The following is a 23,513-nucleotide window of genomic DNA, read 5'->3' as shown; positions in this document are numbered from 1 at the left end:
TCATTCTAATCTAGAATCTGTGGTATGTGCTGGACAAACAAATCAGATCATACCTTGCAGGACTGAAAAGTACCTGCTGCTAATGTCTTGGTACCAGATGTCTCAGAAGTCTTGTTGAGTCCATGTCTCAGTGGATCAGAGCTGGTTTCGCAGCAGTGAGGGGGAACTACATAATATTAGCCACGTGGTTGTTCAGCCACTTTTAATGTTATGACTGATCAAAGAACATCTGTATGACTACTGAGGTGTTGCAGAATTAGTCCAGGTACTGAATTGTACTTAGTTTATACGTACAGAAGTGAACACAAGGTGGTGCTGTTGCCAAACTATTGCGATTTAATTTGGGTACGTATTACTAGATAGTTCACTCACTTTGAAACTTTATGACCTGTGGGAAAACCACATTTCAGTTAGTCTAAGCGCATTTAATAATCGGAAGCTCTCCAGGAATTTCAGGGTTGTGGACAGAGATATATATGGTGTTCTGTGAGTTGAGCCGAAGCCTGTGTGTGTGCATGCCTCGGTGGGACGGTTGCCGAGAAATTCATCTCTGTGTGTGCCCTTTTAGAGAGCAGCCGTGCAGGAATGGCCACTTCTTTTTCAGTCCTTTCCGCCTTTCTCATCTCCAGGCAGCCTCTGTTCACACACTGAATGGCAATATTTGCCCAGGGCCTTATCGTCCAGAGAGGGCACAGCGCTGCGTTCCGGCTGACCCGTCTCGCCACGTAAGATGGCCATCCGTCACGGCAATGGGGTTCCCTTTCACTTAGGAATGCCAGCCTTCCCCTGATCGTGTTGACATGCAGCCTCAGAATGCGTCCTCTCAGTCTTCCCAGGTTCTCTCTCCTTGGTCCTGAGCTGGTGTGTCTCCGCATTAGAGCGACTCACCCCTGTAGGTCAGCCTGGGTTCGTTTGAGATGGAGCAAGTGGCAGAGGCTCTGCAATTGTAAACCGCTTACTGGGCATCATGTTTAATATGGAAGCACCCCCCACTCCTCTAACATGCTCTGTTAAAGCCTTTCTCCTCCACACATCTGCCCATGTGGATACTGATTTAGGGACCACATCTGGTTCGCACCAGGGGACTGGGCGGTCAGTACACTTCTGACAGCCTGTCATAGCTGATGGATTGCTGTAGTCTTGGTGCTTTGGCAAATGATAAGATAAAAAAAATCAGGGCTTTGTGGAGTTTAAGTATAAATCAGACAAGGAACTGGAACATGGGACTCACTCTTTACACCTAGAGCCATGAGAGAGAAAGGCTCAGCTCCACTACCTAACACACCTGAAAGGCAACCAGAACAATTCTAAAGGTCTTTAACAGCTCATTTGCCTATACATGTCCCTCATGAGGGCCCCAATAATTATTGCAAACTTATTATAAATTATAATAATATGTAAATTATAAACCCTTTTGGCTGTGTTCATGCACTTTGTAGTTGTAAGGTTCGGCTGGGCGGCATTAGGACCCCGTAGCAGTGCGGTGAGAAGTAACCCTCTGCAATGTCTCGATGGGCACGCTGAAATATTTACAATAAATCGCTCTGTGGGTTGGAGTGGTCTCGCGTTCTAAACGTGACGGCCGCAGCCTCAATTTGAAAAAGTACGAGAGCACGTGGTGAGGCTCGCGCTTTATAAATCTCTCTCTCCGGCCGGTAGTTGGGAGATGTTGTGTACTGGCATTCGTCAGCGCAGAGGGACTGTGAATTTCGCGTTGGGTTTTTTTTCCACAAGAGGGGATGGAGACGCGCATCCACGGTCTTCCGTTGCCATAAAGGAAAATAACCGTCTCGCCTGATAACAGTTTTCGTCTCTTTCATTTAGACCGTCAGTTTTTCAGCTCAGAGCCGTTGCGTTTATTAGGTTTTATATCTCGTGGCACCTAACGTATGCCACCACGGGTGAACCCCAGCAGTCGGTGCTGTGCGCGTCGGGCAATGCACGTGTGAGAAGACCTCTCGAGGTTCAGAGTCAGATAGTGGGACGTGAAAGGCGTGCTTGCGCCGTCTGCGGAACGCTCGCGGCGCTCTGATGCGGTGGAGGTGTGCGCTAACCCGCAGGCTACACGTCTGTGCTGAACAACTGGAGATCGCGTCGCTAGTTGGCTGTGATTTGTTTTGCCCCTTTAGTTAAAGAACGTTTTCAAGACATTAGATGGCCACTTTGTTTATTGCACTGTACTCAGATTTATAACTTTTGCCGAAGATAAATGTGCACTTCGATTTGGTGCGTGGAATGAAGATAATATTTATACTGCCAGCAATTCTTTCTCTGCATAACGGATTTTTCATCATTTAACAACTTTCAAAGTTGTCACGCCGAATGGATTTACAGGTACAAAGTAAACATAGGTAATTCATGATAGGGAATGTTTAAACGTGCTTAAGCCACAAACGAACTTTAACCTTGATCGCGAAAATTTGACTATACAAAATGCATTTATCGTGTTATTTTTTCGAAATCGGTGTGTTTCGCTTAATTTAATCCAGATATCTACCGCAGCAATATTCTTTGAAAACTGTTAAGACCATTCTGGTAGCGATATATCTACCACAAAAATGAACTTCTTCATTTTAAGTCTTTTTCTGACCTTGGATTTAGTCACTGTGGCTCTCAGTTTATCTACATGTAGCACGCTGGACATGGATCAGTTTATGAAGAAGCGAATCGAGGCCATTCGTGGTCAGATTCTCAGTAAACTCAAACTGACAAATCCACCAGAGGAATACCCGGAGCCCGAAGAAGTGTCCCGGGACATCATCGCCATCTATAACAGTACACGGGACCTGTTGCAGGAAAAAGCCAACGAACGGGCGGCGACCTGCGAACGGCAGCGCAGCGAAGAGGAATATTATGCAAAGGAGGTGCACAAAATTGACATGCATCCCTTCTATCCTGCCGAAAGTAAGTTTTCATGAAGAGGTATTTGGTGCTTAGTTTGGATAGCTATTGTTTTTTGTTTGTTTGTTTTGTTTTGTTTTTAATAGTGTACAAGTCTGTGAAATTTGAGTTTTCTGAGTAGCCTTTTATCAGGCAGGTTATGAATACGCAGCATGCCTATAGCTTTGTTGCCTGATGCGAACTTCATATGAGAGGTGGAACCATTTCACCCACATGCACACGTTTTGAGAAGCTGTTGTTTGTTAGACGATGACCCATCGCAGACAGTGTGCTCAGCGCGTGTTTTCGCATTTGACATCCTCTCCTAAATGTTACTTTAAAGATGTACGTGCCCGTTCACGCATTAATCTTTTGCGAGGACAGGACATATTTATTGTGTTAACACGTTCTCTGATTGGGGCAAAGAAGAACATGCAGTTTCTAATATTTCTTTAATTCTGTATGAGCCTTTACACGAAGACTTTCTTAAGATGCTATGAACGGTGCATGGCACGCATTGTCTGATTTCTGTTAGTTCACAGAGATGGCACATAAGCTAGTTATTTTGGTTTGATAACAAAACCAAGAGTGATCTCCGCTATGACAGACCACGTTCCTGAGTTGGGTTGTCTAAACGTTTTTCATTCCCACAACATTGTTTTAGTCATACCTCTAGTATACCTGCTTATTTAAATGGACCCCCTTCCACACACACACACACACACACACACACACACACACATACACACACACACACACACACACACACACACACACAGATTGGAATAATAAGCCACTGTATACCTACACAGACCTGCTGTGGACATTAATGCATTCGTGTTTTTAAAGTCATGGCTGTGTAAGCAAAATGACACTGAATGCCCTTATTGTGCCATTAATTCTCAAATTGTTTTCCTCTCACAGATCAAATGTGGGTATATAGCATGAAGGAAAAATAAATATGTGATATTTTATATGCCCCCGCAAGGTATATTTCACATTAAATATTATCCTTGGCCCTGCCCATTGAATAAATACCCTAAACATGAATAGATTTGGCTCAGTGCCACCTTCAGGCTGGAAGGTATTTTTGGCGTATACATAATACTGTCAGCAGACGGAGAAAAGAATGAGATTATTTTAGAATTCATTCTTATTAATCCGTTTTTCTGACCTGAGTGGAAGAAGAGATGACTACGAAAGGGAGAACTGAGCTCACTTTCATGTATGGCTGTCACTTGTTCCCCCAGTCATGAACAAGTGCCTGTGTCTGGTCTTCTGTGTTAACCAGCTCCCTTACTCACTAGCTCTCTGATTCACTCACTCACTCACACAGGGTCACGGAAATGTAGAGGGTATGGGCCTTATTTGGTTGGGTGCCAGGGAGTAGTCACACACAGCACCGTGGGGCACGGCGCTGGAAGGAGTACAAAAACGCAGGGATAGAGAGAGTGAGAGAGAGAGAGAGAGAGCGAGAGAGAGAGAGAGAGAGAGAGAGAGAGAGAATAAGAGAGAGAGAGTATTGCAGAGGAATTCAGCTAAAGAGCTGTCAGGTCCACGTAACACCATTTCAACAGAAGTTCAGTGGAAGCTGTGCACATATACGCTGCACTGTGCTCCTCCACGCCACATGCGCCATGGAAAATTCCAGACAGAGAGTCACTGCTGCAGGGCTGTGGAGTGGTAGTCACCAAAGAGGCTTACCCCTTCCTCACACCCTTCTCCCTCTCCACACCTCTGCTCCCGCCCAGGCGCTACCTCCCTGCCCCGCACCAGCTCCCTGCACTCATGACACCTCCTTTCAGAAGAACATGCATTTTTATCTAGCACATACAGTCTTATCTGTATACGCGATGCAGAACAATTAGCTATATCATAAGATAATCGTTATAAAAACGGCTCTGTTTACAGCTTTAGTTTCTTTTAGGAACATTCAGCAATATCTGTTTAAGGGATTTTGAATAGGTGCCACATAAAGCACATTGTGCTACTCTGCTACAAATGCATTTCCCAACACACGGTGAAAGATGCATTATTATGCCATATATTTCAGAGGCAAAATGGGAAGTTCAGACATCCACAAAGACACCGTGGGATCCTGCAGGAGCAGCCGTTAAATGTAATGTGGCGTACACTCGGTCAGCTGTGTTTCTCCGGTGCATGTGCCGAGCTATTAAATGTCCACACATGCATAAATGCTAGCATACCATGACTCTGGCCACATGTTAGTAAATGCATGTGTCTTGTAGCCAAGTACAGAGTTCCCTTGTGGTAGCTCAATGTGCAGATGAACACAACGCTACCAGTGTGTATGCACATGCAGGACTTGCAAATGTTTTAGGTTGCAGTCATTTGATGGGGGTGGTGCAAGTCGAGTATGTTTCATTAGTATGTGCACTTGTGGAAAGCTGCTGAAGGTTGTTGCTAATATTTGAAAAGTCAGAAAGGTAGTCTGTTGGCATTATATAACATTACTTGCCTGTGATACAATTGCCCGAAAGAAGGAAGCATGAACAATCGAATGGAATGGTTTATTTTGCAGCTTAGTGTATTAAAGAGGCAAAAGTAGGCACTTAACAGCACTGACCTGTTAAGAGCACTTCCAAATGGATGATCAAATATCTGCAAAGCCATGTTGTGCTTGAACTCTTTCGAAAGCACAAAAGATGAACATATTTAAGGACATGCTACGTTGTACCCAGATTGCTCAAAACTGAGTCCTTACTAAAAGCAATGAGTCAAATTTTATAAGGCCAACAATTGCCATAATATATGTATAAACCTAAGGCTCTAAACAGATAAACACAAACAATATGGAGTAGACATTCATGAAAACAATATGGGGTAGATTTTATTCACTCAGATATAAATTTGATTCATTATTCTATTCTGAAATGCATTCCTCACTCTGCATGAAATCTAATTTCATTAAGTTATTTTCAGTGTTCACCCATCTAAATCTTTCTAAATATTGCAGGTGTTTATGGAACGCTAATAGGCAAAGTTTTATTGTAAATCTAAAAAAAAAAGGAATCAACTCAGTAATCAGCTCTTAAAATGAATGACTCATGGTAAATGGCTCTATTTATCTGCCTCCATTAATCAACATGTGGCGCCAAGCATGTACTATAACACGTCATGGTAAGACAGCATAATGGATCATTTATACAACCACAGCCATGAACATATTTCAGTATGTCAGATTAGATGAATAATATGATATCTCAGTGCCTATCTTGTAGTTGTATATCTTATTCAATGAGACCACACCAAATGTTACATTACAACCATGCAGAATTAGCAAATTTAAAAAAGTTTCATAGACACTGTTTATTGTGTTATTGTGGTCTATAAACACTGTGCGTGTGCATGGATGTAAATAAGTCGATCATGTGCATTGTGAGGTTGGTACATCACGTCGTACAGTGAGGTAGAACATGTGAGACGGGCTCCAAGCAAAAGGCTTTGTGGTAAAGGAGACATCAGCAGCTCCTCTGCAGAGTAGCGATGACCACGAGCAAGCAGGACAACTGACCTGCACTGTGGAACATGTCTGAAGCCAGAGCCATAACCTAACTGTCTGCTGATTCTCCATATTCTCCATATGACACGAGAGTATTTTCACTTGATGTTTAGTAATTTGTTAAATCTTTTGCCATGAGCCAAAGCATTTGTTATGCTTTTTTATGAATTCACACTGGTTAGTAATGCTGTCGTGGTACTATATTACAGGCATTTAGTGATATTTATACACACAGGAAAGCATAAAGACACAGCTCAGAGCTGTTTCCGTGTGTGCCTGCCTATGTGAGGCAGAGAGCTTGAAGTGTGTCCGTGTTTGTGCAGCTTAGCGAAGGCTGATGCGTGTGCATGACAGATTTGGCTTGGTGGCTGCGAGAGAACACTTGATCCCCTCTCGCCTCTCGCTGTGTAAATAAACACTGCGGTGCAGAGGGGCTTTCCCTGAAATGGCCCAGCCCGGGCCAGCCCGAGGGCCGAGGGGGTCGCGGGCCCGAGCATGGCCGCACGAGCCTGCATATGGAGTGAGCCTCCCCTGCCACGTGGGCCGCTAGCTTGACGCATCTGTGGGACATCAGTGCGTCGGTGGAAGCAAATAGAGTTTGATCTGCAGAAACCCATGAGGAAGGAAAGAGCATGTGATAACATTTTATTTACACAGGCCTGGGGAGTGTAATGGGGGACACACAGCCAACAACTGCATTTGATCTGCCACTCTGCGCTTGGGGAGCTGCTCTTCCTTGGGAGTGTTGGGTTGCGCATACTGAAATGTGCTGGCTCTGGTTCCAGTCATACAACCTCCAGTCTGCAGCTCCATGTCCATGGAGTGTGTGTGTGTGTGTGTGTGTGTGTGTGTGTTGCTGTTGTGAAGAATTATTTGTGCCAAATCTGAACAATACTCAAGTGCCAGTTTATCCTTTTGCATGCGGAAATACTGACTGCTTTATTAAGAACATCCTGGTCACAAAGCCCTGGGTTAAGTGCCGTTATTAAAATCAAAAACTACCATCTCTCTCTGTCTGTCTCTATCTCTTTGCATCTCTCTCTGTGTCTCTCTCTTTCCCTCTTTATTCCTCTCTGTAGAAGGTGAGGAAGCAGTTCATGGGCTTCAGGGGCGGTGTATGGTGGGGTTGTTGTTGAAAAGCGGGGCTCAGTAAACTTACGCAAGACCTGGACACACTGCAGTTTCTCCAATGTCCCAGCTCTGTTGCGTAACAGAGAGAGAGAGAGAGAGAGAGAGAGAGAGAGAGAGAGAGAGAGAGAGAGAGAGAGAGAGAGAGAGAGAGAGAGAGAGAGAGAGAGAGAGAGAAGAATAACAACTTTTCCTCCAACGCTTTTATTCTGTTTACAGCTTGAGCACAGGTCCCACGTAATATGATATTCTAACACAAGTGAAGCACAGTGTGGGAAACAGATCCCCAGCCCATCTCTCCCTGCAGGGTTGGAGCGGCGTGGCTGGACAGGACGGATGCTCCGGGGCCAGGACACTACGCAGGGCTCTGCCAAAGAGTCATGGAGTGGAACATAGAGGAAACTGCAGCGAGAAGGCCTTTTGAAAGAATCGGCGAATGACTAGCCTGCATTCTTGTTGACCTCTATGATGATTTCAAAGTTCTCTGTGTGAGAGCAGAGCACATTATAAGGCAGATAGCACAGAGGGACAGGGAGAGTTATCACTGTACGAATTTAAGTCCGTCTTTATCATTGTTTTTGTTACTTTACAGATTATAAGTAAGGCATGATAACCCTTGACTTTGAAATTTGACAAAGGTTTAAATCCTGTGTGTGTCAGAGTCCACTGGCTTTAACAGGGTCACTGAGAAAGTTATTCATCACGGTTCCTAGTTTTCTGGTTGCCATACAACAGTTGAAAGGAACCATGTGCAGAGTGCCAGCATGACAACAGTCTCTTCCACTTTTCCTGCTGCTCCTTCCTCCATTGCCATTGTGTTTGGGGTGTGCGTGTGTGTGTGTGTGTGTGTGTGTGTTAGACTGTTGCTGGGAAGGAATCGTGTGTAGACTGACAGGGCTTCATGGATGGCCCTTCAAAGTGTCATGTATTTTTAGTTCCTAGGGATTATGTGCGGAGTTGTTTTCAATTTGCCATTGGCAGGTGAGTGGTTAGACAGAGGCATCTGTGGGGACGCAGACGAGAGCCCTCTTCTGTCTCCCATTCAGCCTCTCTCTGTCTTCATCTGTCCCCTCTCTCCATGACCCTCTGTGCTCTCTCCAGTCCTTCCCTGCCACTGCTAGCTATCCGTCCCGACTCTCTTCCCTATTGCTCCCACTAATCCACTCGCATTCCTGCTCTCTTGGGCGGGCCTCGTTTCTTTTCCAGCTCCCTAGGCCCTGACCTTGACCCTTGGCCCTGACCTTGACCCTCCTACTCTCCACACTTGCTTCATAACTGACAGGAGAGGAGCAGGCCCCGAGGCCTACAGTGCCACACTACCTCAGCGTAGCTGCGCGCACTCCCACGCACTCCCCCGCACTCCCACGCACTCCCACGCACTCCCCCGCACTCCCACACACTCCCCCGCACTCCCACGCACTCCCACGCACTCCCCCGCACTCCCACACTTTCACCTTCTCCTCCCCCTCCGGCCCTTGCAAAAGTGTGAGGAGGCAGGAATGGAGCGTCCTTTAGTGGAGGATTCAGGGGAATCCAAGAGCGCATCTTACAGAAGTGAGAAATGTTGGAAAGTAGGTCAAATTCTTTCCCCCTACTCGTTGTCCTGGAGCTCCTAGCTTTGCACTCCCAATATTTGGTGTCAGTTTCAAGCAATAAAAATGCCTCTGAGGTAGCAAACAGTTACATCTGCTAATTTCTCCAAACCTGCAAAGGTTTCTTTTTTTTTTTATTTGTGCAAATTTTGGGATCTTTTTTTTCAGTGTTTTAATAGTCCTTTTGTCATATTTTCATTGAAGCCACATGCCATTCTCTATGTTTCTATAACTAACTAAAATGTATATCATCAAAATATTTTACACAGCAGGTTGAAATTGTGTGTTTGCCTGTATGTGTGTGTATGCATATATGCATTCATGTGTACACTTGTGAAGACCAGATGGCCCCAGAGGAGGGTGAAGGGTTCCAGACAAGTTTGAGGTCTAATTTATAGACCCAAAAACATGCTTGTGAAAAATTTTATTGTTAAAACAAATAATAATAATGTGTGTGTGTGTGTGTGTGTGTGTTTCTGTGTGTATACCTGTGTGCCTATGCACGTGCGAGTAATCTTATCTGAATGTCATCTCATCTCCCCATTAAACACCCTTGGAGCTGTGCATTTCAGGAAGACCTGCTGAGATGAAAGACCTGCTCAGCAACAGTGGTTATATATGCCTTGCCTGCTCACGGACAGACGGGCCTGTCACTGAGGAAAGCACGCCAGCCTTCCAACACACGTACTCGTGTTGAACAGGAAGCACTGGAATGAATCCATGGTACAGGAAACCAATCTGAGGTCAGGGAGGAGCAAAGGACACTGAGAGTGAACTTTTGGCACAGCTCCCTGATAAGTGAGAATCCGCACCAGCACAGATTAGGAGCTTGGCTCCAGAGGACTGGAGCAAAAGCTTGTTTAGCTTTTGTAATAACTTCAAGATATCCGGGTTAAACAGCTCTTCCATTAGGGCACATTTAACCTGCGGGAAGGCGAGAACTCAGTCAGGTCCTCGTGGACATTTGCATGCCTGCATTGGTATTTACATGTACATTTACATTTATGGCATTTAGCAGACGCTCTTATCCAGAGCGACTTACAAAAGTGCTTTGTCATTTACTCAGAATATATCCTAGTACAGTACAGTAGGTTAGAATTAAACATACCAATGAACTAGAATACTGTAGAATACAGGGATGAATGCTGATACCTAGAAGTGCAAAATACATAAGGTCTATCTTAAACAATGATAAGTGCTATAAACAATAAGTGCTAGAGTTTGTTAAATGACATAAACAATGCCCTACATATGAGCAGTGTAAAAGAGGTGTGGGCCATGTGGAGGGTGTATGGTGCGGAGAGGTGTTGGTGGAGCAGTGTGGAGTGTGGGATGAGTGATCTGGGTGTGGGTGGAGGAGCTGATGGAGTGTGGGCTGAATGATGTGTGTGCGGGTGGTTGATGGTGTGGAGAGGTGTTGGTGGAGCAGTGTGGAGTGTGGGATGAGTGATCTGGGTGTGGGTGGAGGAGCTGATGGAGTGTGGGCTGAATGATGTGTGTGCGGGTGGTTGATGGTGTGGAGAGGTGTTGGTGGAGGATCTGGTGGAGTCAGGTCCTCCACCACCACTGCCAGCTCCAAGCTCAGCAAGAAGAGGAAGGAAAGACATGTGATTCCTCTTTCTCTTCCAGGAAGGAAGTGACTGCTCAATGACTGAAAATGCAAGTCCCCCGGCCATTCATCATGAGAACTGTTCACTCAGGAAGCCATTCAGGAACAATTAGCCAAATGGTTATAATGTCCTGAGATTAAGCGGTTTACAAGGAGGAATGCTAACAGAGCTCATGTGCAAATGACAGAATGTCCTACATATGTCTGTTTGAAATAATTATTGTCACTGTTCTGACAACTTTGCAAATCTGTTTGATGGTGATTATGTTGTGTTATGGCTATACATGTCTGATATTTCCAGAGGAACATCTGGAAGGCCATGCCTTTGAGTTCTGCATGGCAGGGTCATTTTGTGTAACCTTATGAAAGGAGTGAATCGGATTTGGTGGTATTCACCATGAAGAATGATTTTTACTGCCTGTATAAACCTTTTGATCCACTAGATTCAAAAGGACTGGCTTGTATTTCCAGCATGCTCCAGATGCTAGATAGTGCTGCAAGTCTAGATGTGTTCTGAAAATTATAGGCTCACCCCTTCTATTGCAAAATCGAACAGTGGTGCAGTGGTTCGATTTTGGCAAGTTCCAGCTTCAGATTTACAAATGGAGCTACAAGGCAATGAAAACCAGTAAACCAGTGAGCCAACACTCTGTACTAGAATCTTTAAAAAAGTGTGCTAACCACTTAATCATAAAACCAGTGCTGTGAAATGCTAGGGGTTAATAAACTGGCAAGTCTAAGGACCGCAAAGGGTGCTAAATGATGAGTACTGAAAGAATCTGCTTTCTCGGCTTTCTTATAGTGCCTCTCCTCCCTGTCATATATTTTGTTTAATACCACAAGACAGTGTGAACCCCCCACCATAGTATGCGCACATCGCTTTATCTGACCTCACGGCAGCGCATCTGAATGCTACTCTAAGGAACGGCTAGCGTGTGTTCAGCGTGCATTCACACAGGCACGGCTAGAGTGTGTTCACTCTGAGGCACGGCCAGCGTGGGCTCAGACCACAGTGGTGCAACTCTTGGTGGATCATTTTCCTGTCACGTTCATATAAATCAGCAGCAGCGCGGTTTGACTCTCCCTCTTTGCTACTGAGCCTCAGTAAGTCAGCGGTTTGCTTACTGAATCAGCCCAAATTTCCCAGCGGATCGAAGTGTCACAGGAAAATCGTAATATATTAGGATTAAAGACTTCATCTTCTCAGCGCAGCAGCAGAGGCACACGTATGCGCATGTGTGATGTAATTTGTGTGTAAACAAAGAATGGCGTGTGTTCACTCTAGCGATGTGCTCAGCTCTCAGCTCAAAGCCTCCAGTGTGGAGTGGAGCACAGCAGAATCATTCATAGAGGCAGGATGCTGGAAAGAAGTTTATGGAAACTGAGCTCTTTAAGCAGGGCCACTGCAGGCTTGATGTGTGACTTTTTTTGCCTGTGATGGGAGAGAAGCTAGCGAGAGCTTCGCTAGTCTTGGCCCGTCTGTCCTCCCGGTCATACAGTGAAAAGTTAGTATTGGCTCTGTCACCATGATTGTCTGTATGAGGGAGAGAGGGGGAAGAAGAGATCAACTTGGGTTAGACTATAGTAGATCTTCAGTACTTTGCATCATGGTGGTTACATAGATTGAACTTCCATGTAATTAACAGAGTGACTAGATACCACTAAACCAGAAATCACGACCAAACTGTACACCTCAAAACACATTGTCCAACAGTCTTTGGCAGTTTGACAACCATAAGCCCCCACTGCCCCTACACACACACACACACACACACTTTGCTAAATGGTTTTCCTCAAAGGCCCTGATCATCCTCTCAGCCGTGCTGGCAGCAGGAGCTGCTGTTAAGTCCTTTTCCTCCCTGTCTCTCCTCTGGACGGATGTCCTGCTTGTGTAGGGTCTTTAAACAAACCAGCACAGCTCACTAATCCCTGGCTTCTGCTCACCCTAACTGCCATCAATTTGGGGCTCGGGGCCTGGTCCTGTAACTCTGAGCATATTCGCACTAACCCATGCCGCTGCACACGTGCCTGCTCTCTGCACTTGCACATGAGGCACACACACCGAGTGGGTTAAAGTGTGGCTAGAGGCATTCCAGGGTTCAGCCATCCTGGGAAATTGCCGTATGATCTCTCAGGCTGCTGGTGCTGCTTGCTACTTGTGCTTCCATTTTCCATAGCATTCACCATATGCCGAGGGCATGCAGTGTTGCTACACAGCGTACAGGGTCTTGTCAAAGCACGCCACACTCACACATGGTTTAGAGTAGTACGTGAGTGTTGCTGTACTACTGCACTCATACAGGCACCATATGGAGTGGGGCCCTAGCCCAGCTGCCTCTGATTTGTTTACTAAAGCATCCATTTCTCAGGGATTTATTTTTTGGGACACAGGATCATGACCTGTTCATTAGCCTCTGTCTGAGAAAAGTGCTTATCGCTATTGCTAATGTGTCATGTCAAAATATGTGTGCAACACCACATCTTGGTTCTTACTTTCGAATTCCTATGATTTATGCTCAGGTGTTATTAATCAGGCTCTCTAACATCAGGTCCAGCATCCTCCAACTAACCCTTGTTTACATATCTGATGAGATATGTACTACACGTGTAGCCCAGAAGTCTTGTGGAACACTGTGAGACATCCACCATATGGCTTTTCCTGTAACCCCAATCATTTGGCAGTAGCTTGCAATTACTAGTGAAAGCACTGCCAAGATCCTAAAAAATATGTGGTGATATTATTGGCATCTCTGCCCTGCATGCCCAGTAACGATGGCTTTGACCTGCCAGTGACAGAGTTGCCTATGCCCTGCAGATGTCATCTCTGCAACCCACTACAACCCCTACTTCCGGCGGCTCAGGTTTGACGTGAGCTCGTTGGAGAAGAACGCCTCCAACCTGGTGAAGGCCGAACTGAGGATCTTCAGACTGCAGAGTCCGAAGGCTCGTGTCTCTGAGCAGCGCATCGAGCTCTACCAGGTGAACTATCCGCATTAGGCCCACGCAGATCCCATCCTGCTCTCGGCTTCCCGGCCAGCCAGTGATGGTCCTGTACATAAACTGCACAGCTTCTTCCATCTGCAGCACCATCTGTACAGGACTAGCACCTCGCCGCCAAACCTTTCAGCCAAGACCAGACACACACACACACACACACACACACACACACACACACAAATATTCAACCAAAAATATCACCGCTCTGTCTCCCAACGTGTTTCCTGTTGGCTGTTTTATTTGCGTAGAGGGAGCAGCAGGCTGTGGCCATGAGCTGCCGCACCGCTCCGCTCTCGCTTTATGCTTGCAGAGAAACAAGAATGCATTAGAATGCGTTGTTGTGATTGAGAGGGCAGAGGGTCCGTGGCCGCCTGACGCCCTCTCGCGTCCTGCCCCTGTCCCGCACACTCCCCGCAGGACCAATTATGCCCAGCGGCAGCCGTGACAGGTGCCGTAAACCCCGGCTAAGCCTGGCTTCGCTCTCACTAACACACAGATTACAGTGATGTATGTACTACAAGAGAGCGTTTACATCAGATTTGAATTCGCTGACTGATGTTAGCCTGCACTGTGCTTATTCATCCCAAAGCCTATTTTTCTCACTATAGCACACACTTTAGGACATCTTTGCTCTGGAAAGCTTTAAGAAATAGATTAAAAAAAAGACAGTCTGTTTCAGATTAAACCAGAAGCGGTTTCCAGCTTCATAAAGAGGAATCTCCTTGGTGGGAGCTGGCAGGGTAAATCTATCTTGCATTTTGGCGCCATGATTCTTTATCCCTTCCTCCTTCGCTAGCTCATATCCGATACGAGTAGTTCTCTGCACAAATTTGTGAGGCTTTACATCTTCCCAGTGAGCTTTATGGTATCACAGCGTATGCAGTGTTCTAAGCACATTACACATCCCAAAGCACAGCTGTTCCATGGGTTTATGGGAAGGAGCTCCTCCTGGTTCCTCTTTCGGTGGCTTGTAGTGAGGCCGTGGACTCCTCCGGTCTCCAGTGAGCACGCTTTGGGCCACGGAGGCCAAACACGAGCCTCATGTCTCACGCTCACCGTGGAGATGAGGCCAGGCCAGGCGAGCCGAGTTGTGCGGCGTGTTGCAGGCCGAGCAGTGTTTTACACATTAAGGAGTGCATGGTCCAACGTAAACACACAGCCACGGAGGACAGAGCAATAACAGCGCGCTCCGGCCAGCATCTGTTTCCGCCAGTGCAGCTCCTCCAGGCTTTTTTTTTCTCTACAGACCTGGCTAATCGATCTGGGAGTCACTCACATGGGAGGGGGGAAGTGTGGGGGAGGAGTGGGGGGGAAGAGGATGTATATATACTGAGGCACAGGGAAGGTAGAATCGATCTTCAACAAAGCTGCATGGCTGAACTGTGCGTGACCAGCAAGAGCTTTAAGCGCTGGGCCTAAATTGTCCATGCACTGTGACAGTGGTAGCTCTGGGGTTACGGTACTAGTAATCGGAAGGTTGCCAGTTCAGTCCCCACAACTACTTAATTGCTACTGTGGGGCCACTGAGCAAGGCCCTTAACCCTCAATTCAGTCATAATTGTAAGTTGCTTTGGATAAAAGTGTCAGCTAAATGCCGTAAATGTAAATGTCACAGGGGTTGGAAGTGGTGAAGTGTCGGTGGTGAACTGCTGCCCATTCTTCCTGCTAGATCCTGGGCCATAAGGAGCTCACGTCCCCCACACAACGCTACATCGACAGCAAGGTTGTGCGCACGCGCACGGAAGGGGAATGGCTGTCCTTCGATGTAACTGAGGCGGTCAGCGAGTGGCTACTGCACAGAGGTAAGGGGAGAGAGAGAGAGAGAGAGAGAGAGAGAGAGAGAGAGAGAATGCATTAGATTATTTTCAAAGTAGAGAAATCAAGCGTATTTCAGGTGGTTTTGTTGAACAGTTACCCAGTACACTAATCAAATTAAAAAGCATTTGCCTGAAAATGAAAGCCCATGCAATATTCTGTGCATACACATTGCGTTTAGTAATAACAGAGGACTACCGTCAGGACTACCCAGTGCGAGAGAGAGAGCAGTGAGTGTAGATGGAGTTGGTCAGCACTATTCCCTTGGTTGTAATATGGGTGAGTTGAGGCTGGTGGCTGTGACCCAGGAAAGGAGTACACCCCGTACTCACCGTGCGGCAGCCTGCAACCAACTCACCCTGTACTCACTCCACGGCCTGCATAAACTCACCCCGAACTCAATCTGAACTCACCCCGTACTCACCCCGCGGCCTGCATAAACTCACCCCGAACTCAATCTGAACTCACCCCGTACTCACCCCGCGGCCTGCGCCAGCTCCAGACCGCGGCTCATCGATCTGCAGTAAACCAGGCAAGCTAAGCTCACTCTCTCTGCCCCCACCCCAGACAGAAACAATGGATTCAAGATCAGCCTGCACTGTCCCTGCTGCACATTTGTGCCGTCAAATAATTACATCATTCCGAACAAGAGCGAGGAACTGGAGGCCCGCTTTGCAGGTGGGTTGGGGTGTGGGAACACATGCATGGGTCAAAAGGAGGGGGCAGAGGGAAAATTGGCCATGTTTTTATGCAGAGTTCATTGGGTTTTTGCGCTGACTTTATCGGTTAGAGGTTTCCAACTCTGTAATAAGAAACTTCTGCAGATTTTCTGCATACTTGCTCATATGTCACCCCAGTGCACCTAATCTTTGAAACCTTATGATAAATCACATGACTGTTCCAATGTGCATATGTAACAACTCCGTGGCCCTGAGTTCAGTTTTGGGACCTTGGCTTCACTGACCAATTGGTCTGGGTGCCGCTCGGCAGGGATTGACGACAGCTTCATCCCCGGCGGAGAGGTGAAGATCAAAAGGCGCCGTCACAGTGGTCAGGCCCCCCATCTCCTGCTGATGCTGCTCCCCTCCTACCGCCTAGAGTCACAGCACAAGAGCCACAGACAGAAGCGTGCCCTGGACGCTGCCTTCTGCTCCAGGTGAGCCCCCCCCCACCGGCTGCCGCCACACATGCGTCCCGGACAATGTCGTAAATCAGCTCTTGCGTTCCACAGGAATGTCCAGGACAACTGCTGCCTGCGTTCACTCTACATCGACTTCAAGAAGGACCTGGGCTGGAGGTGGATCCACGAGCCAAAGGGCTACAATGCCAACTTCTGCGCAGGAGCGTGTCCCTATCTGTGGAGCGCCGACACCCAGCACAGCAAGGTGGGAAGTGCCACAGCTTCAGATCCTGACACCACTTTTTCATCCATTTATATATTTGGACAAAGCTGAGACCAAGCTCTCATTTTCAGTAGAGCCTTATAAAATAATACACAATAAAATAGTAAGTATATAGTAAGTATATGAAGTAAGTATAGTAAGTATATACTTACTTAATAGTAAGTAAGTATAATAGAAGTGGACAATGAAAGTAGAAAAATGAAAACCACATTGGCTGTAATGGACATAGTGGTAATAGCATCTCCTCTATTCTCTCCAAGGTCCTTGGGTTGTATAACACCATCAATCCTGAAGCATCTGCCTCTCCGTGCTGTGTATCTCAAGACCTGGAGCCTCTCACTATCCTTTACTTCATTGGCAAGACCCCCAAAATTGAGCAGCTTTCCAACATGATTGTCAAGTCCTGCAAATGCAGCTAGGAACTGGCTACAGCTGCAAACAAATGCACGCACACACACACATGCACATACATACACACACACACACACACACACACACGCACGCACAAAACACATACAGCACACATACAGCATACATATTGTCATTTAAGTACAATCGCAAACTCTTCTTGCTCACATAGGTAATGAATGTGCTGTGCAGGCAGGGTGTCATAGAATAGAAATACATGTTTCCTAAATCTAGCAAATACATTCAGAGTGAGCATACTCCAGCACAGATGCAGAGTTGGTGCCTTTGCACTTGTGTAAGTGTGTGTGTGTGTGTGTGTGTGTGTGTGTGTGTGTGCGCGCGCGCACGCGTGTGTGTGTGTGTGTGTGCGTGTGTGTGTGCTCATATGTATTTGCCTGTGTATGTTGTGTGTGCATGTGTGTGTGTGTGTGTGTGTGCGTGTGTGTGTGCATGCGTGTGTGCGCGCGTGTGCGTGCGTGTGTGTGCGTGTGCCCGCATGTGTGCGTGTGCCCGCGTGTGTGCGTGTGCGTGCGTGCGTGCGTGTGTGCGTGTGTGTGTGTGTGTGCGTGTGTGCGTGTGCGTGTGTGTGTGTGCGTGTGTGCGTGTGCGTGCGTGCGTGTGCGTGTGCGCGTGCGTGCGTGTGTGTGTGTGTGTGTGTGTGTGTGTGTGTGTGTGTGTGTGTGTGTGTGTGTATGTTCATGCATGTGTGTGCTGGGAAAAATGGCCCTGTCAGCACATCTCATCTCACACACTCATCACAGCAGGACATGAGTATGGCAAACACTGGAAGTTCATGATTAAGTGTCTACATGTGAAGTAGTAGAGGAGAGAATCCCATGTTTCAGTTAGCAGTTCCAGTAAACCCTGCTTTCCTTCTGTCATTTCTGTACCTATTCATCCCTCAAACCTGTACTAATGTCCTTGTTTTTGTTTTGTGTTTTGTTTTTTTTGTTCTGGGAGGTTGCCAATGAACTCACTCAGTAGGTGTTGTCAGTGGGCGGGGGAGGGGACCGGGTTCTCCCGATCAAAGAGAGGGAGGTGAAGCGATGGAAGTGAGATCTTTAAAGTGTGGAGAGACATGAAGGAACCCAGCATAGCTTATCTGAACAACGTGTCAGGGGCTGAATACGAGGCTGACCGGGCTGCTCCCACCCAGCGAGCATGCGCAGCACTCTGAGGAGCCAGCCATGTCTGTGAGGAGGGAATGCAGCAGGTGGGAGACCCGCCTCACCACGTGTCGAGTGTTTGGGATTATCCTAAAAAATGAGTTCTGGAAGTGACGGGAGCATAACAGTGATGACACTGTGAGTGACTGCTTAAATATACTTAAATACAACAGCTGCCTCTTGGTTTATGCAATTTTAATATGAATCAATCATGGATACACACTACAGAACTTACTGTATACACACCTGTCACAATTAGAAGACAGTCTCACACATGCACACACACACACACACACACACACACACACACACACACATACTAAAGGGCAAGGCTCTTTTAGTAGGGATATGAAGAGGTTGCAAGCACTTCAGCAGTTTTCCTTTGGCTGTTTTCTTTGGAGTTTTCATGAAATAACACACCGGTGTTCCAGAAAGCCCGATTGCACGGTGTGGTCAGGTACGGAGATGTCAACAATCGAATAGATGACAAAATGATGTTGATGTCATTAGAGTGGTACGGAGAGCGGGGTCACAAGTGCTGTCATTGAGAAGAGAGGGCTGGGTGTTACACGGCAATGGTCAGATTTAGGCAGGACGACAGGAGAGGGTTTTGGCTAAGTGTCTGGAGGCATGTGGAGCAGATGTCCAGCACGATGTCTGCAGCTCGCTGATGTGACCAGAGTAAGAAACTCATGCGTGCAGCTGTTCCTGGAGCAGCATTTGACATGGATGGATAGATAATCGTTACTGGAGCAGCCATGCAGGCCAGAGTGCCACTGGGCAACTTTGTGCCACACTCAAATGAAAAAATAAAGCCCTTCTTTGATTTGTGATGTTGTTTTACCTTCTGAGGAACATAAATCCTTTGATACAAAGAATTGCACTGACTGTATTTTATTTCTACCTTTTTATTTGCAACTTTTGTTGGTCCATTTGTTTTCCTTGTAGTTATTTCTACCCCGTGTGACCCTTGGGTTAATGATGTGAGTGGCGAATCAGGACTTGGCTCCCTTACATGTAACTGGGCCAGGAAACAGGAAGCAGCTGTAAGATTAGCGTCGATTTCCTCCAGTCCCATTTTTACCACCCTTTATGATGTATAGGTGACACTATCACACCCCACTCCCACCCCCCCTTCAGCAGGTGAACTTTCTTAAGACACAGGAAGTGGAAGAAGGCACCAACATTGTCACATTAGAGCAGTGGTTCTTAACCTTGTCCTCAAACTCCCCTCACCAATCTACATTTCTGCTCAATTCCAGTTGTAGTAAATCGAGTGTGGGCTGGCCAGGGGTCCTTAAGGACTAGATCAGTGACCTCTGTATTAGAGATGTTTATTGTTATTGTTGTTTATGATGATGATGATGATGATGATGATGATGATGATGATGATGATGATTATTATGATGATGATGTTCTTGACCCACTATGATGTATTGTAACACATTATTGTTGTGGTGCTCTAGTGGTAAATAAATTATTTAAGTTACGAGAAACGTGTCCACTTATTTTTTTCTTGCAACGTACATATTCCTATGTATAATAGATATTTCCATATAACCATTGTCACACATAACCCAATACATAAGGTAGAGAAATATGTGCGATTATTCCTGAGATCTAAAATGAAGAGGTAGTTGAGAAGGAGTGAGAGAGGAAGCGAGGGAGAGGAATCCACATCGGGCCAGAAGGGAATGAAGTTCACATTTATCAGTTTGCAGGATTTTTGGTATGATGCCTTCCTTGCTTCTCAGGAAGCCATTGAGTGGCCTGTGAAAGGGCTGGGTGGTGCGTCTCTGCTCAGGCATCTGCACAAATAAAGGCGGGGTGGTCCGCGCGCCGGGTCAGCCCCGAGACGCTTCAGAACCTAATATAGATTCTGGCTCTGCAACAGACCAACATCTCTGCCAAAACAAATTCTACACATTGCAAACCCATTCTTTATTTCAGCTTGGAAAAGGCAGCAGCACCGCTAATATGTAAACAGCAATTTCCAATATCACGCAGCCACCTGGGAAAGTGCAATTGATGGAGCAGCCAAAAATGCACTTCTGTTTACATACTCCTCTTTTGTTTCCCGCACACAAGCAGGCTTCTACATGCACGGCTGGTTTCTTGACCTTTGGCATATTTTGAGGGCTCCTTTGATACAGTATATTACCCAGTGCTGCCCTCCACCCTGGAGCTTGGCCAGCCTCGTTAGCTGGGAGGTTGTGCTTCTCTATTTAGGACCTCGTCTGGAGTATGCTCTGGAGACTGTCTCCCTGTTAGTGCATGCTCTTTGATTAAGCCTGAACTCTACATTCTGCAGATAAATTCACTGCAAAGCAGATGATGTCACAACTATGGGCTGTGAGAGACTTTTCTTTTTTTCTTCTTTTTTTTAATAAAGTTCCTGGAAGCACTGCCTCCATCCCATAATTTTCAGCAAAGTCATCAAGAGTTCCTCCTAATTAAACACAGCCAAGCTGCACAAGAAAATGTAAAGATGTTCTTAGTTTGTACAGTCTCTGTAAAAGATGGCATTTGAGAGAGGTAGATTTGGCTGCAATGGACAGCTCCATAACTTAATCCAACAGCAGAGCTGCTTCGATAAGAGGCTAGCATGCCATCAGCTTTGGCTTGGCTTTCACTTGGCACCCGCCTTCTGTGACTTCTTAGCAGCGTTCCCGAACACAGGCCCACACCAAAGGTCTGGGAAGATGAAGGCAAAGAGGGAGGTTTCGGGATGAGAGTTTGATGGCAGCCATTTGGGGGATTGGGTCATTCAGCTGCAGCTGCCTGAGCACAACAATCAGAAAGAGGCATTCTCAACTGTGATGTCATAATGCAACAACGCAGGGACCCCATTCGCAGCGCGAACATTTTAGAGACCAAATCTGTGAGCGTGTGTAGGGGTTTGTTTTTATGTGCGAGTATGCGTGTGTGTGCGTGTGTGTGTGTGTGTGTGTGTGTGTGTGTGTGTGTGTGTGTGTTTGAGAGTGAGAGAGAGAGTTTCTTTGAATACTTGTATGTGAATTTAACAAAATTCCTTTGATGACATTCGCGCCTAGCCAAACCTGCACTCTCTCATGTGTCTGCAGTAATTGCCCTGCAGACAGAGTCTTGTATTGCGTCTGTAATTACACAGGAAAGCCTGTTCTGTTGAGGTAAGGATTAGTAATTCTCTTTGAGAGAGCATAGAAATGAGACACAAAAGCAGGCTTGAAGTATCACAGTGCATTCAAGTACAACGTGCCCCCCCCCCCCCCCCCCCCAGTTCCCCCTTTCCTCTTGTCTTTGACAGACATTTTGGAGATATCACACGAGAGAAAGGCAGGAAGAGCTCTGGGATGTCTTAGTCATTCAATCCCTCCAGTCCAACTCTGCCTGCCTGCTCAGGGTCAGAGGCACATCAGCTACCTTGCCCCACATTTCACTTCTATGTTCCTTACTCTCTCTCTCTCTCTCTCTCTCTCTCTCTCACACACACACACACACACACACACACACTGACACACCACATACATCTCACATACACATCCTCACACCTCCCTGAGCCTCACGCATGTTTGATATACAGAACTCCCAAACACACGCACACACGCACACACATTCATCCACACATTTACTCATCCCCCAGCGTTTACACCTGGTAAACCTTCACACTAATCCTCACAAAGAAGTTCATGCAGACACATCATAGTCCTAATCCAAGCAACAGCCCCTTACTGTAGAGTTTACTGTAGACTTAACAATCTAGTCTTAGGCAATGAAACCTCAACTTGGCTACCAACCTAGCAGCAGGGCACTGGACTTCTACAGGTCGTCTAGGTCTTCTACATGGAGTAAGGTCCCAGTAGGGTTAAGGACATCACTCTGAGAGCAGTCCTGCTGTAGCTGTCTTGCTATTTTTTTATTGTACTTTGTACACACAGAGCTACATTAATGATTACTCCTTCACATTCTGACCCTTTCGAAAGCCAGTATTATATTTCCCATGCTAGTTCCCACACATATTCCTACACTGAAAACATAAACCTCCTAACTCTCCCACGTATAACCAATGTACTGAATAAACTAGGTCACCTGTGCCTTCATATTTGGTACTTGGTAAATACTCCATCTGGACAGCACTCATCTCATCTGTTTGCACAAACTATATATACATTTACCCTGCCTTGTCACAAAAATATTTACAGCCAACACACAAACGCACAATTTGACACATACATGTGTATACACACCGAGCACATAGAGCTTGAAGATGCCTGGTTGTACAGAATGTAGGAGAGTGTGAGAATAGTGTAAAAGTGTGTGAAAGCACAGACTGCCAACACAGTGGGGTTTCTATTGCACAGAAAAAAAACAGATTTCTCAATACTCTGCATAGTGCGGTTTGCAGTGCTGGAGAGTTTTCTCACATACACGCACACACACACACATCCACATACACGCACGCATACGCGTGCATGCGCGCGCACACACACACACACACACAGATGAAATGTCAGTTTTGTCTGACAATGGTCTGTCGCCCCCTTCCTCTGGTACTTGCTGCACAGGTAAAGAAGCCGTGCACAATGTGCTCTGGCCTTGTGGGAAACCCAGGCTCTCAGTTTGCACTCAGCTTTGAAGGGAAAATCTGCACCGTGTGATCCAGGCAACAGTGACCACTGCTCAGGACTGGAAGGTTTAGGATCCCTGTGGAACATTCCAGCTTCGCATATAAAAACACAACGCACCATACTAACAAATAACAATTTAAATTCAATGGCACTCTGAAAGTAAGCTGGCTTCCCATTGCAGGGTGTGAGCGGAGAAGTGTATGGGTGGGGCATGGGGGGGTGCTGGGCAACCTGGTATTGTCATTATGGGGAGATTGCCAAGGCGTACAGAGAAAGCTGTGTAAGGTTTAACTCTTACCTAGACTGAGACTGGCGCGCTGCGGGCAGGAGCTTGCTCTCACTGTACCCTTTGAGACATTCCTCATGATGGTGTGATTCACTCAGC

At 46.5% G+C, this 23,513-nt stretch overlaps 1 protein-coding gene across 2 annotated transcripts; it reads left to right on the top strand.

The window, feature by feature from the left end:
- Positions 1-1,555: 1,555 nt before the first annotated feature.
- On the top strand, positions 1,556-20,017 carry tgfb2 (transforming growth factor, beta 2). Of its 2 annotated transcripts, XM_027001559.3 has the most exons (7): positions 1,558-2,904; positions 13,548-13,711; positions 15,399-15,531; positions 16,112-16,222; positions 16,535-16,700; positions 16,776-16,929; positions 17,208-20,017. In XM_027001559.3, exons 1-7 carry the CDS (start codon positions 2,559-2,561, stop codon positions 17,364-17,366), a joined length of 1,233 nt encoding a protein of 410 aa, XP_026857360.1. In that variant the 5' UTR covers positions 1,558-2,558; the 3' UTR covers positions 17,367-20,017. The 2 variants fall into 2 exon arrangements, with proteins under 2 accessions (XP_081552195.1, XP_026857360.1); XM_081696069.1 differs by lacking the exon at positions 16,112-16,222 and having other exon boundaries at positions 1,556-2,904.
- The last annotated feature ends 3,496 nt before the right edge of the window (positions 20,018-23,513 follow it).

The sequence above is a fragment of the Electrophorus electricus genome, chromosome 14 (genome assembly GCF_041902795.1).
Source record: "Electrophorus electricus isolate QZ-2024a chromosome 14, ASM4190279v1, whole genome shotgun sequence".
NCBI lineage: Eukaryota > Metazoa > Chordata > Actinopteri > Gymnotiformes > Gymnotidae > Electrophorus > Electrophorus electricus.
This window is presented reverse-complemented; position numbering and strand designations above follow the sequence as displayed.